The sequence below is a fragment of the Oncorhynchus kisutch genome, linkage group LG26 (assembly GCF_002021735.2).
Source record: "Oncorhynchus kisutch isolate 150728-3 linkage group LG26, Okis_V2, whole genome shotgun sequence".
In the NCBI taxonomy this organism is placed as follows: Eukaryota; Metazoa; Chordata; class Actinopteri; order Salmoniformes; family Salmonidae; genus Oncorhynchus; species Oncorhynchus kisutch.
The window spans coordinates 25193231-25208239 of record NC_034199.2 but is presented as its reverse complement, the minus strand read 5'-3'; the positions used below and the strand labels follow the sequence as shown (position 1 = coordinate 25208239).

Below are 15009 nucleotides of genomic sequence, written 5' to 3'. Positions count from 1 at the left end.
AATAGTGTATAATATTATTTTAAAATGACTGCACCCCACAAAAATCTATGCACCCCACATATACAAGTATCTGTAAGGTCGCTCAGTTGAGCAGTGAATTTCAAACAGATTCAACCACAAACACCAGAGGTTTTCCAATGTTTCGCAATGTACCTATTGGTAAAACAAAAAAAACAGACATGGAATATCCCTTTGAGCATGGTGAAGTTATTAATTATACTTTGGATGTTGTATAAATACACCCAGTCACTAAAAAGATACAGGTTTTCACAAAAAAAATATATGGAAATGTCTGCTCTATCCAAAAATACAACCAACTAATTGCAGCATTACCGCAAAAAATGGAAGAGGAAAGTGGATATAAGGGCACAGGGTGAGACCCAGATGCAGACATGGGAGGCAGATGGTTTGAGTCTCTGATATTTATTAGTATCCAAGGGGCAGGCACGAGAATGGCCGTGGACAGGCAAAAGTTCATAACAAGGTCAGAGTCCAGGAGGTACAGTGGCAGGCAAGCAGTATGGTCAGGCAGGCGGGTTCAGAGTCAAGGCAGGCAGTATGGTCAGGCAGGCGGGTTCAGAGTCAAGGCAGGCAGTATGGTCAGGCAGGCGAGTTCAGAGTCATGGCAGGCAGGCAGGCAGGTTCAGAGTCAAGGCAGACAGTATGGTCAGGCAGGCGGGTTCAGAGTCAAGGGAGGCAGTATGGTCAGGCAGGCGGGTTCAGAGTCAAGGCAGGCAGTATGGTCAGGCAGGCGGGTTCAGTGTCAAGGCAGGCACTATGGTCAGGCAGGCGGGTTCAGAGTCAAGGCAGGCAGTATGGTCAGGCAGGCGGGTTCAGAGTGAAGGCAGGCACTATGGTCAGGCAGGCGGGTTCAGAGTCAAGGCAGGCAGTATGGTCAGGCAGGCGGGTTCAGTGTCAAGGCAGGCACTATGGTCAGGCAGGCGGGTTCAGAGTCAAGGCAGGCAGTATGGTCAGGCAGGCGGGTTCAGAGTCAAGGCAGGCAAGGATCAAAACTGGAAGGACTAACAAAAAATAGAGAAAATGAAAAAGCAGGAGCACGGAGTAACACTCTGGTTGACTTGAACAAACAAGACGAACTGGCACAGAGACAGAAAACACAGGTATAAATACCCAGGGGATAATGGGGAAGATGGGTGATACCTGGAGGGGTGGAGACAAGCACAAGGACAGATGAAACAGATCAGGGTGTGACATTGGAAGGGGAAAAAGTAGGGAACTTGTCTGTCAGCCCTGCATTAAAGGCCATAATTGGTTAAGAAAAATGGACAAATAAAAAAGTATACCAGTTTCATTTAAGGACCAAAACATTTGACAGCCGTGCCATATAGATTGCAAAATAGTTGGAAAGAGATTTTCGAAGTACCGATTCCATGGCACATGGTTTATGAACTGATACGCAAAACTAATTCAAAACTTTACATTTTTCATTAAAATTATTATACAAAATTCTTGCAACCAATAGATTGTTATATATATGGGGGGATACAACCTTCCCAGAGACAGAATCATTAGATCATTTGTGTTGGTACTGTCCATATGGAGCTTGTTTTTGGTCACAGTTCCAGGAATGGCTGAAGAATTGCAACATTTACCTGAAGCTCACTCTGCAGATAGCACTCCTGGGTGATCTGAAAAGTCATAGTCAATCGATCAATAATATAATAGCAAAAAAAGTATTTTTAAGGTACAATCTGTACAAATTATGAGAATAGAAAGGTTCAGAATTTTTGTGAAACATCACAGCACAGTTGAAAAATATATGCCAATTATAAATCCAATGTGGATGGTGTTAAGAGATAGATGGGAGGGGTTGAATGGAGCTGAAGGTTGGTAATAATAACACCTAATAACAACAGGATAGCTAATGTAAAACATACTGTGTCCATAAAACGTATATAGGTTCATAACTTTTGTGAAATAAATAGATGGGAGAGGTTGAGGTTAGACGAAGGACAGGAGTAAAAACAAACAAAAGAGAACTATTGTAAAATAGACTGTGCCATAAAAAGTGTATGGTTTGTATAAGCTGGAAGTAGAAGCCTAAGCGTTGTTGTTCACTAGTTTACTCCAATTAAGGAGGGGTGGTGGGATTAGAAAGTAATTGTCACGACTTCTGCCGAAGTCGGCTCCTCTCCTTGTTCGTGGGGCGTTCGGCGGTCAACGTCTCCGGCTTTCTAGCCATCGCTGCTCCATTTTTCATGTATCCATAATTCTTGTGACTGTTTTGCGCGTTTTGCACTTTTGCCTAAATAAAGTGTGCGCCTGTTAACAAATCTCTGCTCTCCTGCACCTGACTTCGCTTACCAGTACGCACACATTCTGACAGTAATAAGGGGGGTACAGAATATAGCCCTATTTGGTAAAATAACAAGTCAATAATATGGCAAGAACAGCTCAAATAAGCAAAGCGAAACGGCAGTCCATCATTACTTTAAGACATGAAGGTCAGGCAATACAGAAAATGGAAGACCTAAAGTTACCTCTGCTGCAGAGGATAAATTCATTAGAGTTACCAGCCTCAGAAATTGCAGCCAAATAAATGAGTTTAAGTAACAGACACATCTCAACATCAACTATTCAGAGGAGACTAGCTACAAAGAAACAACTACTAAATGACACCAATAAGAATAAGAGACTGGCTTTGGCCAAGAAACATGAGCAATGGACATTGAAATCTGAAATCTGTCCTTTGCTTTTATGAGTCCAAATTTGAGATTTTTGGTTCCAACCGCCGTGTCTTTGTGAGACGCGGTGTGGTTGAATGGATGAACTCCGTATGTGTATTTCCCATCGTAAAGCATGGAGGAGGAGGTGTTATGGTGTGGGGGTGCTTTGCTGGTGACACTGTCTGGGATTTATTTAGAATTCAAGGCACACTTAACCAGCATGGCTACCACAGCATTCTGCAGCAATACGCCATCCCATCTGGTTTGGGCTTAGTGGGCCTATCATTTGTTTTTCAACAGGACAATTACCCAACACACCTCCAGGCTGTGTAAGGGCTATTTAACCAAGAAGGAGATTGGAGTGCTGCATCAGATGACCTGGCCTACACAATCCCCCGACCCTAACCAAATTGAGATGGTTTGGGATGTGTCAGGCCTCAGAGTGAAGGAAAAGCAGCCAACAAGTGCTCAGCATATGTGGGAACTCCTTCAAGACTGTTGGAAAAGCATTCCAGGTGAAGCTGGTTGAGAGAATGCCAAGAGTGTGCAAAGCTGTCATCAAGGCAAATGGAGGCTATTTGAAGAATCTCAAATATAAAATATATTTTGATTTGTTTAACACTTTTTTCTTTACTACATGATTCCATGTGTGTCATTTCATAGTTTTGATGTTTTCACTATTATTCTACAATGTAGAAAATAGTCAAAATAAAGAAAAACCCTTTAATGAGTAGGTGTTCTAAAACTTTTGACCGGTAGTGTATATGTATGTGTGTATATGTATGTATATGTATGTATTTTTGTGTGTATGCATTTGTATGTATATACAGTGTATATTTGCAAAAAATATATATGGGGGATTAGCATTGATGCAGACAATTACATTTCGATCATACCGATAGTGTTTTTGCGCAAAATAGTACGCAGCATCATCTGGATATGTATGCAACAAAAGTTCAACATTCAACTTCTGCTACCATTTCACATCCAGTTTGATGAATATATTAGATAAATCCAACATATGCACTACACCGAACGCACTGCAACTGCCTCTGCAACGCAATGCTGCAAAGCAAACGTATCGTTAAATTGGAAATGAATGTTATTCTGGTGTTGTAACGGAATTCTTCGTCTTCCTCTGAGGAGGAGTATTAAATGTCGGACCAATGCGCAGCGTGGTATGTGTTCATGTTTGTTAACTGAACAAAATAACATGAAATAAAGGAAAACCGAAACAGTCCGGAAAGGTGCAGAAAACACTAGACAGAAAATAATCACCCACAAAACACAGGTGGGAAAAGGCTACCTAAGTATGATTCTCAGAGACAACAAACGACACCTGCCTCTGATTGAGAACCATACCAGGCCAAACACATAAACACAACATAGAAGAAAGAACAGACTACCCACCAACTCACACCCTGACCATACTAAAACAAAGACATAACAAAGGAACTAAGGTCAGAACGTGAAAGGTGTACCAAAATTCAATGACACTATCGGTGTGTTCGAAGTATTACATTGAAATGTTAACGCTGATCTACTCCCTAAATATATATATATATATTTTGAAGATAATGGTGTCCTTCCTAACTGTAACTGCTGTCTTGGGAAGAAGGTGAGGACCAAAGCACAGCAAGTGTTCATCTTATTTAATTTAAAAAAACTGAACACTGAATAACAAAGAAACAACCGAAACAGTTCTGTCTAGTGCAGACACACAAAGACTGAAAATAACCACCCACAAAACACAATCGAAAACAGGCTACCTAAATATGGTTCTCAATCAGGGACAACGATTGACAGCTGCCTCTGATTGAGAACCATACCAGGCCAAACACAGAAATAGAAAATCGTAGAAAACTAACATAGACAACCCACCCAACTCACGCCCTGACCATACTAAAACAAAAGACAAAACAAAGGAACTAAGGTCAGAACGTGACACTAACTCGGTTGCCAGAGGAAGAAAATCACTCAGGGATTTCCCCATGAAGCCAATGATATCAATATCAAATTACAGCCTGATGTGCTGGCATTGCTGAATTCAACATAAATTGTGGCGTGACCAACTGTTCCGTTTTCAGCGCGCAGCGGAGGGAAAGTGCACAGACACATGCCACAGTCCTAGCTATCAGTGGTGTAAAGTACATAAGTAAAAATACATTAAAGTACTACTTAAGTCGTTTTTTGAGGGTGTCTGTACTTTTTTAATGACTTTTACTTTATTACATTCCTGACGAAAATAATGTACTTTTTACTCCATACATTTTCCCTGACACCCGAAAGTACTCATTACATTTTGAACGCTTAGCAGGACAGGAAAATGGTCTAATTCACGAATTTATAGAGAAAATCCCTGGTCATCTGATCTGGCGACAAACTAAACAGTGTGCCCCTGGCTATCCATAAATCAAATAAAAACAAGAAAGTCGTACCATCTCTTTGCTTAATATAAGGAATTTAAAATTATTTATACTTTCACTTTTGATACTTTTGTATATTTTAGCAATTACATTTACTTTTGATACTTAATTATATTTCAAACCAAATACTTTAAAACTTTTACTCAAGTAGGATTTTACTGGGTGACTTTCCCTTTTACTTGAGTCATTTCTATTAAATAGTGCTTCCCCACCTCCTAATTCCCAATTTACCCCAAGTCTCAAACTAAATTACATGATGTAATTTGTAATTATTCGCCTACCTCCTCATGTATATAGACTATTTTTTCTTTGTCTACTGTGTTATTGACTTGTTTATTGTTTACTCCATGTGTAACTCTGTGTTGTTGTCTGTTCACACTGCTATGCTTTATCTTGGCCAGGTCGCAGTTGTAAATGAGAACTTGTTCTCAACTAGCCTACCTGGTTAAATAAAGGTGAAATAAATAAATAAAATAAAATAAGTAAAAAATGCGCTTCATACACTTACAGCGACTTGAATGTCAGCATATATGTTGTTATTCTACTATAATGTCAGCTGAAATCTATTTTGAATGTCAATTTTATTTACCCCTTGAAATTACCCAGACTCAAGAGAGTCTGTGTACTCTCTGCCGCCATTTGGATTACTCTGGTATTACAGCACCCGGGAACAATCTCTGATGTTGCAGGTTCTCATACCCACCCCCTTTCCCTCTCCTCCTATCACTGTTGACTTCTCTACCGGAAGTTATGGACGAACTCTACGCGGGAAACCCATGTTGTTTTGTCTGTGCAGTCTGCTTGTCAACTGGACTCAGCAGAAAAGTGAAACAGCGGAAAAACAGGTAGATAAAGATAAATGTTTATTTATGCATATGTTATGGATGCATATATGAGTAATTCAATATTTAATATAACATTAAGACTGTTCATTAGGTCGTCGCAAGTGGTTTACTTCATCACACAGCTAGCTATCTGAACTAGCTAACGTAAGCTAGCTAGCGAATGAACTAATTTAGCTTTGGCTAAATTAACGAACATGTTGGCTTTACTAAGCAAAATTACTAGTAGGTACTGAGCTACAATTAATATATGAGAGTAGAGCACTTGAAAGTTGCTAATGTCCCAACTTTCTTCACTGCCTTTTCATTTACAAGTGACTGTTGGTGTCAACAACACAACAATTGTTGTTTGTTCAGTTGCTACTACTTATAGCTAGTATCTCTAGCTGACATTCTCCTTAATCTTTCTTCCTTTCCCTGTATTTAGTAGCAGGATGAAGGTGATAACATGTGAGATTGCGTGGCACAACAAAGAGCCTGTCTACAGTCTGGACTTCCAGCACAACTCAGAGGGCCGCATACACAGGCTGGCCACAGCAGGAGTGGACACCACTGTCAGGGTGAGTACTAGCTAGCTGTTTAAAACAACCACATTGTTCAAATCAAAGTTTAGTGGTTGTGTAAACAGATTTTCAAATGTTATGGCAGGTGCAGCGAAATGTCTCTCTTACTTTCTCACACACACACTTACATAGTTACACACAAACTGAACACTTGTATGCATTAGCAGAGGGCCTTTTTCTCTCACTCACACTGCTTGGTAAGGGAACAATGTAGTTATGCTTTCAGAGACAATGACCTAACGTGTGTAGTGGCTCTGTGTGATGCTGTAACGTGTGGTGTCACTTGCTGTGGTCAGCTGTGGCGTGTGGAGATGGGGCCTGATGGGAAGGCAGTGGTGGACTTCCTGTCAAACCTGGCGCGGCACACCAAGGCCGTCAACGTGGTGCGCTTCTGCCCCAACAGCGAGCTGCTCGCCTCTGGAGGAGATGGTGCGTCACTATGTAGCAAACTTATATAGCAAATAAAATGGAACAAGGGTGATCAGCTTCTCCAATGCCGAAGGTGCAGAAAAGATGTCGGAATTCAAAAATGACATCATGGTTTTACCACTATCGATGCTGTTTTAAAACTATGGTGTGACATGGTTCAATTTTCAAAACTTGAAGCTAAAAATGGGATCATGTTTACTGTGATTATGATATAAAAAAATAACAGAGAGCAATGTACATTACGGAAAACTTGGTAAGTGCATGGAGGCCGCCATCTTTTTGCACCTCTGGTATTGTAATCAGTGGATTCCAACACAACAATAATATACTATTTATTTATTTTTGTGTTTTACCAATCTCGTTGAGATGAACTATCTCTTTTACAAGAGAGACCTGGCCTAAATACCAGCACACAAAGTTGCAGACACATTTACAACATGAAGCACTACAGTTTAAAAAAACATGAATGTAAACATTGAACAGATGGTTTGAGAGTGTGGTGAAACTAGGGGTTAACATTGACCCCCCCCCCCCCACTTAATTTTCCATCATAGTGTTTAACCTAGCTTTAAACTAATTTAAAGGGACGAGCTCCTGTAATTTCAGGACCGTTTGAAAATCGTTCCAAGTGAAAGGGGCAGAGAACTGGAAAGCTTTTTTCCTCTAGCTCTGTACTGGCTTTAGGCACAATCAACAAAACACAGTCGTGAGTCAGGCAATAGTTTTTCATGTGACTGCTCGATAATGTAGTTAAACTAGTAAAAATGGGAACTGTCTCAGTATGGCTTTATAAATAAAAATGTACAAAGGATTTAATCCCCTGAAGAGTTAAGGCCAGCCCACTCGCACATAGAGGGTACAGTGATGTGACAGCTTTGGAGTTGGTAACAAACTTCAGCACCCCATGGTACAGTGTTCATCATACATAATGACCTCACAGGGGCGTACATGTACAAGGTATCACCATAATCAAGTATAAGCATAAAAGTAGTGCAAACAAGCCTCTTTTATCGCTTCAAATAAAAACATGACTTATTACAGACAAAAAAATCCAACTTGTGCCTGAGCTTTTTCACAAGACCTTCGATGTGGGATCTTTCAAAAAACCCAAGTACTTGTAAATTGCTATGATAAGAGATACTCACATTACATGTGAGTGTAATGACTGTGTAACAGATGCAGCCATCCTGCTGTGGAAGCTAAACGACAGTAAGGAGCCTGAACAGGCCCAATCGTTCCAGGAGGAGGAGGACAGTCAGCTCAACAAGGAGAGCTGGAGTGTGGTCAAGACCCTGAGGTGAGACCCTCTAATAGATGCCCTTATTTACAATGCATGGTCCCCTCCCTGTAATATTTTGATATGTCTTACTTCATAACCACATCTGTGATTGTTGTTTAAATTGTTTGGTAGGGGACACATAGAGGATGTGTATGATATCAGCTGGACCCGGGATGGGAACTTCATGGTCTCTGGTTCTGTGGACAACACTGCCATTATGTGGGATGTCACAAAGGGTAAGATGTGTGTACACAAAGTGTGTCTACATGTGTCTGTTGAGTTGTACCTCTGTGTTGTCTATTAAGTTTACTCTCAGTGAATGCATGCTGTTAATGAGTTATAACACAGGTAGTAACTGTGTTGTATTTCTCAGGTCAGAAGCTGTGCATCTTTAACGACCATAAGAGCTATGTGCAGGGAGTGACCTGGGACCCGCTGGGCCAGTATGTGGCCACACTCAGCTGTGACCGGTAGGAACACAACACACACAGCCACTGGTTCTGCGTGAGAAGCCAATTTGTCTCTCCCTTAATCAGTGATTAGTGGAATTAACATATAAACAATGAACCAGCATCTCCCTCGCTCTTTCTCAGGGTGATGCGTGTGTACAGTACTCAGAGCAGGAGGAAGGCCTACAGTGTCAGTAAGATGAGCTCTGGATCAGCTGTCGAGGGAGAGGTCAGTATGAGCTGAGTGGACAATCACACATTTACACTCACGAAACAATCATACACACACTGAACACTCAATGATGTAATGGTGTTTATTTGTTTCTGTACAGGTGAAACAGTACCGAATGTTCCATGACGACAGCATGAAGTCTTTCTTCAGGCGACTCACCTTCACACCGGACGGATCCTTTCTGCTTGCCCCAGGTACACACATGAAAACAATTACTCTGTGCATTCGTCTGGTGACTTGAAACAGGAAGAAATTGTGTCCTGTGCTGCTGTCATATCCTATGATGTGGAGGTCATAGGTGACATCCTGTTTAGCCCATCTCCTTTCTCTCTGTCTCCCTCTCTCTGTTCTTCCTCTGCGTTCTCTCTCTATATGTAGCGGGGTGTGTGGAGGCAGGGGAGAACGTCACCAACACTACATACGTCTTCTCCAGGAAGAGCCTCAAGAGGTCATTGCTGCCAACCAATAACCCTTTGGTGACAATGAAGATTTAGTGAAATGAACTGAGACTGTCATAGCCTGCAGTTTGCTTCTGTAACAGAGTATGGGTATAACCTGTATCTGCCTTTCTGTATCTTAGGCCCATAGCTCACCTGCCCTGTCCTGCTAAAGCCACCCTGGCTGTACGCTGTTGCCCTGTCTACTTCGAGCTGAGGACCAAGAAGGGAGATGGTAAGGACACACACAATAGCAAAATTATAACTAACTCCCTCCTCTCTATGCCTTCCTCTCTCCTCACCACTCCACTCCACTCTCCCTTCCTTCCCTACAGATGGCAATGCCCAGCCCCTGCCCAACATGTTTGGCTTGCCATACAGACTGGTGTTTGCTGTGGCATCAGAGGACTCCATCTTCATCTATGACACTCAGCAAACCCTACCCTTCGGCTACGTGTCCAACATCCATTACCACACACTCAGCGACCTCACCTGGTACACACACGCTCTTCAGATGTCTTGTATTGCTCTGTTTTTGATTAGCTTGAGGTAGAAGATGCCCTTGATCTACGATCTGATGACCCTATCCCCCAATCCCAAACTGCACTGAAAATATCTGACCCTGTATCAGTGTTTGGGGGTAACTTCTAACTACTCCTTGTGATAATAAGTTGTTGTAGTATTATTCCAGTCTGTTCCATCCAGTCTATTTAGTGATGGTGTACTGTTGTAGGTCTCGGGACGGTTCTTTCCTGGCGGTTTCTTCTACAGACGGCTACTGCTCCTTCCTTTCCTTCTCTCCTGGTGAGCTGGGCACCCCCCTGAAGGAGCCCCCAGTCCTGGAGGTCGTCACCCCTGGCAATGGCCCAGAGAAGAAGGGCAAGAAGGCTGCCATGGCTCGCACGGTGTCCCCCGTCCCTAAATCCACAGAGCGCACCACCACTGTCCACGCCATTCCTAAAGAGACCCCCAGCACCTCCCATGCCACCCCCCTGGTCCATGGGGGTGAGGAGAATAACAACCCTGGCAAGGCCAAGCCACAGCCCCGTAGGATCACCCTCAACACCCTGGAGGGATGGGGCAAGCCCAGCACCCCCAAAGCTAATTCCCCCAAGATCCCTACCACAGCCAGCATCAGCACCCCCTCCACCCCCCAGCAGCCTCACCTCATCGCCTCTACCCCCAACACCCACCTCACCCCCTCTACAGCCCAGCCCTGCCTCACGCCAAAGGCCCAAAGAAACACTCTTGGCCCCAGCACCCCTAAAGCTAGCACCACCCCTAAAGAACCTGTCCCCAGGTAAGAGCACAGACACAAGATGTCATGGATTTTTTTATCTACAGACCATTGTGTGTCTGGATTTTTGTATGCCTGTGCTAGTCTAATCAATTTAATGCTTGCCTGTGAGTCAGAGTTTGTGCATGGATGCGTATATTAGTGAGAATGTGTTTCTGCATGTGTGAGTAGCGTTTGCATGCTAATGCATCTTGATCCTCGTCGAATCACTCATTATGTTGGTCACCACTACAATCAAAGGTTAGATGAAACCATTCTCCCTGTAATGGCTACCCCTGGTCCATAATCTCATTACTATCCTGTTCTCAACCATGATGCTACAACAAGTTAGCCTGAATGTAAAGGCAGCACCTGGGCATTTAGGCTACACTCTCCAATACAAAACTATAGTATGTAAATGTAGTTAAAATCCCTGAACTCCCATTCAAATGGCTGATGGTGAGTGGAGCCAGACTGACTGCCTGGTACCTACACACAGCTACTACGTCACTGCCACATGGTCACTGGATGGAAGGGAACAGTTAGACAGGGATAGGCTGATGGCAGCATGCCTTGTCTAGGGAAGGACATTGAACCATTTCCCTCCTACTGTTTCCATTTATTGGAAATGTGCAGTATGTAAGAATCTCTATTGGTTGACATTGAGTATGAGACAAAATAATGACAGTGCTTGCGGCGTGTATTGGTCGTTAGCTACTGTCTGTCAGAACAAAACCCTGTCTGGTGTTCAGGGTTCTTTGGACCCCACCCACTGTTAATCAAGTACCGATTATCCTGAGAGGCTGCCAGCAGACAAGATGGGCAGTGTGTGTGTCTGGTCATTATCAGTCTGTGAGGAGATTGAACGAGGAGAGAAAGAGCATAGGTGGGAAGAAGTGCAGTTAGATTGTTATTATTTGCAGGTTTAGTTTTTCCCTATGAATCCTAAATTAGGTGCAAGTTTTTCTTATGTAGGCCTACATGAAAGCCAAATTGTGGAACTTATTACTAAGCCACCTACTCAAGAGCTGGGTAGATTCCCTCTCTAAGTCAATGTTCTCTCGCTACCTTCTGTTTTTAGACGGATATCTCTGACTCCCGTCGTCTCTAGATCTCCAGCTGCCTTCACCACACCCTCCTCCACGGAGAAAGCCAAACGTGGTCAGCATATCATGCAACAACCAACACAAGGATTTGCCAAGCACTTTACAACAAGGCCAGGGATTGGCTATGGACAGTGTTATAGTTACCTGTCTCTGTAATGGGGTCTGCCTCTGAGTGCCCAACCAATGAAACAAAATTAACATCCGAGTATACTAAATTATGTAAAATCCTATTCCTAAGAGAGTTTTATTCAGTCCAGTGTTCTTCCTATGATTGATGCATGTACTTTGGTTCATCTTTGCCCCCCAGAACAACCCTCTCCCCCCACCGAACCTGTGTGCCAGCCCCCAGAATCCAAGCGGCCCAAGACCAGCACCCAGGCAGGCAAGACAGGGGTGGCTCCAGCCTCAAGGGCCACACCCAACCCCTAAGGACCCCTCATTGCCAAGAACCCTCTGCAGGACAGAGTGGTGTCAACATGCAACTCGCATATTATCATCCTACACACACACACACTCTCACAAGTGTCTAGCCTATAGAACTCCTTAGAGACTGGTGTTGTGACCTAATTTACACACACACACTCACAAAAGTTCACAGAGCAAAGACTGGTGTTTCTTCCTAATGCAATTTTCTGTATATTTTTGTAATTTCACATCCTGAATTGTTCTGTAGCTCATTTTATTGGATAACCAGGTAGTTATTTAAGTGATAATGCCCGAGAAGCAGTGTTAGCCGTGCCAATATATCCTCCAAACACAGTCTTCGAGGGCATTATCAATTTTATTCAGCAGGTTACCAACATATTCAAATAAGGTTATTTTCATGAATTTATTCATGCTATTTCATCCTTCCTCAAGATATAGTCCCGACACAAATCTAGGGTTGCTACCCAAGCCGGCTGGTCGTTCGTTCAGTCTTTTTGTTCTGTATCTATGCCATACTGGCTGGCAACGTCCTTATCCCTTGCTTGCTAACTACCAACTACGGCTACCTTACAGTCACGTCAAACAGTGCAGACAGAATAACAACAGTAGCTGCATTTGTTTAAACTGCTTTCTAGTGACATTTATTTGGAAAAATCCATAACAATGAGCTTATGAGACAATGTGCTCTCTCATCAGGGCACTGTTGTTCAGAGGAGCTAGCTAAAAACACAGCTACAATAACTTCAAAAGGAAGCTGGAAAGACTGCAAACTAGCTTTGTTTCATTTGACCTTTTTTCAATTGACATTTCTTTGTTTGTATTCATAAAAATTATGCCAGTTGATTCATGATTTCGACTGGCTGAGAAACGCTTGCCTGTCTTTCTCGTCCCGATCCCTAAAAGTTCATTACTATGGGACAGCTGGAGATTGAATTTGAATATTGAAGCAAATGTCAGAGAGACAGACGGCAAGGTTCATACAAATCTCCATTGTTGAAAACTAAATGTTAGAGTCTAAAAGAAATGTGAGAATGTCTAGATGCCTTTTAAAGTGTAGAACTTCCCTGCCTGGGCTGATGAGACAGTGGATTGCGCATTCAGATGGAACAGAGTAAATGGGCATTTTAACATCATAGATTTAGCCAATGGTAACTTGTGGAATAGACACGGGCTGGAATGCGCTTTTAACTGATCAGCTTTCAGGATTAGACCCACCCGTTGTATAATTTAAATTAAAAACCGTGGTTCCAGCCCTGAATGCTGATTGGATGACAGCCATGGTATATCAGACCGTATACAACGTGTATGACAAAACATTTATTTTTACTGCTCTAATTATGCTGGTAACCAGTTTTTAATAGCAATAAGGCAGCTCTGGGGTTTGTGGTATATGGCCAATATACCACGGCGATGCGTAGTACCTAAGAACAGCTCTCAGCTGTAGTATATTGGCCATATGCCACCCCCCCCTCATGCCTTAATTCTTAAATAAAAATGTACCTGGCTAAGAAACAGAAAGTTACATATAAGATAAAACCACCCCAGTCCAAATTCTGCTTAGCTCATGTATGAAATTGTACAATGGTCATTGACTTTAGTCTGAATGGTTGTCTGTAGTGGTGTTATATTGGGGTTGTTTCTCCTTTTTATATGAATGTTTGTGTATTGTACTTTGGGGATTTTGGTAACACTTCAATGCAGTTGTGCTTGTCTAAAAAAATACATGTATTTGTTATGTCTCTAAACATTCCCATGAATGTTCCCAGGACCCAAGTGGTAAATCTAAAAACACTATGAAAAATCTGGGAAACCAGGTCTGGTATTCATAGCTGACTTTGAAAAGGCCTTTGATAAAGTATGACCGGAATTTATAAATGCCAGGACTATTTTATTTTGGATAATCTCTTATACAATGGGTTAAAGTTATGTATAGTAACTCCAGGTGTAAAATAGTAAATAATGGCTACTTCTCATAAAGTTTTAAACTGTCAAGAGGAGTTAAACAAGGTTGTCCACTATCTGCATATCTATTTATTATAGCCATCGAAATGTTGGCTGTTAAAATCAGATCCAACCATTAATGTCAAGGCGCTAGAAATCCAGGGATTAAAAACAAAGGTGTCATTGTACGCTGACAATCCATGTTGTCTTTTAAATCTGTAATGTGGATCCCTGCACAGTCTCAAAGGATCTAGATCATTTTCCTAATCTCTCTGGATTACAACCAAATTATGTATTGGATTGCTAAAATAATACAACTTTTACATTACTGTGTAGTTTACCAATAACATGGTCTGATGGAGAAGTGGACATACTCTATATTCATATCCTGAAAAAATGAAATTATTTTACTACAATACATTTTAAAAAGTGAGTCAAAATAGATAATCTTACCATGAAAAGGACCATACAAAATTAGACAGGCCTATTTATATAGTGAATATGAATTTGTAGGGCAGAAATGATTAAATATTAAAGGATTGGACCTCTCACTACAGGCTTCAGTCGTAAAAAATGAAAAATTAAATTCAAACTGGCTCTCTAGCTGATTAGTAAGAATGGCTCACCCCGTGTTCAATAATGGCATTTTTTCCTTTATTCAGATTACAACCTCTCACTTTTGGTTATTTGAAAGTAAAATAATCTCCAAAATATCGCATAAAAAAAAAAAACGTGCCACAGAAAGCTGGTTGCAATTTCTGTCTAATCCACCAGAAAAGAGAACAAATATTGTAACAAATAGTATGGTTAAACTCAAATATACGAATTGATTTTAAAAAAAAATTGGAAAAACAACGTTTAAAAACAGTATAATCTTTTTAAATTATATAAATAGGACTGGTGGAGTTATGTCACA

The 15009-nt window shown here is 41.7% G+C and overlaps 1 protein-coding gene across 1 annotated transcript; it reads left to right on the top strand.

Moving 5' to 3' along the window:
- The first annotated feature begins 5831 nt into the window (after positions 1-5831).
- On the top strand, positions 5832-14023 carry LOC109870675 (chromatin assembly factor 1 subunit B-like). Its single transcript, XM_020461266.2, has 14 exons — positions 5832-5958; positions 6383-6515; positions 6815-6947; positions 8124-8244; positions 8359-8462; positions 8600-8696; positions 8820-8904; positions 9008-9101; positions 9286-9355; positions 9488-9579; positions 9680-9839; positions 10078-10644; positions 11702-11781; positions 12034-14023. Exons 1-14 carry the CDS (start codon positions 5864-5866, stop codon positions 12153-12155), a joined length of 1953 nt encoding a protein of 650 aa, XP_020316855.2. The 5' UTR covers positions 5832-5863; the 3' UTR covers positions 12156-14023.
- The last annotated feature ends 986 nt before the right edge of the window (positions 14024-15009 follow it).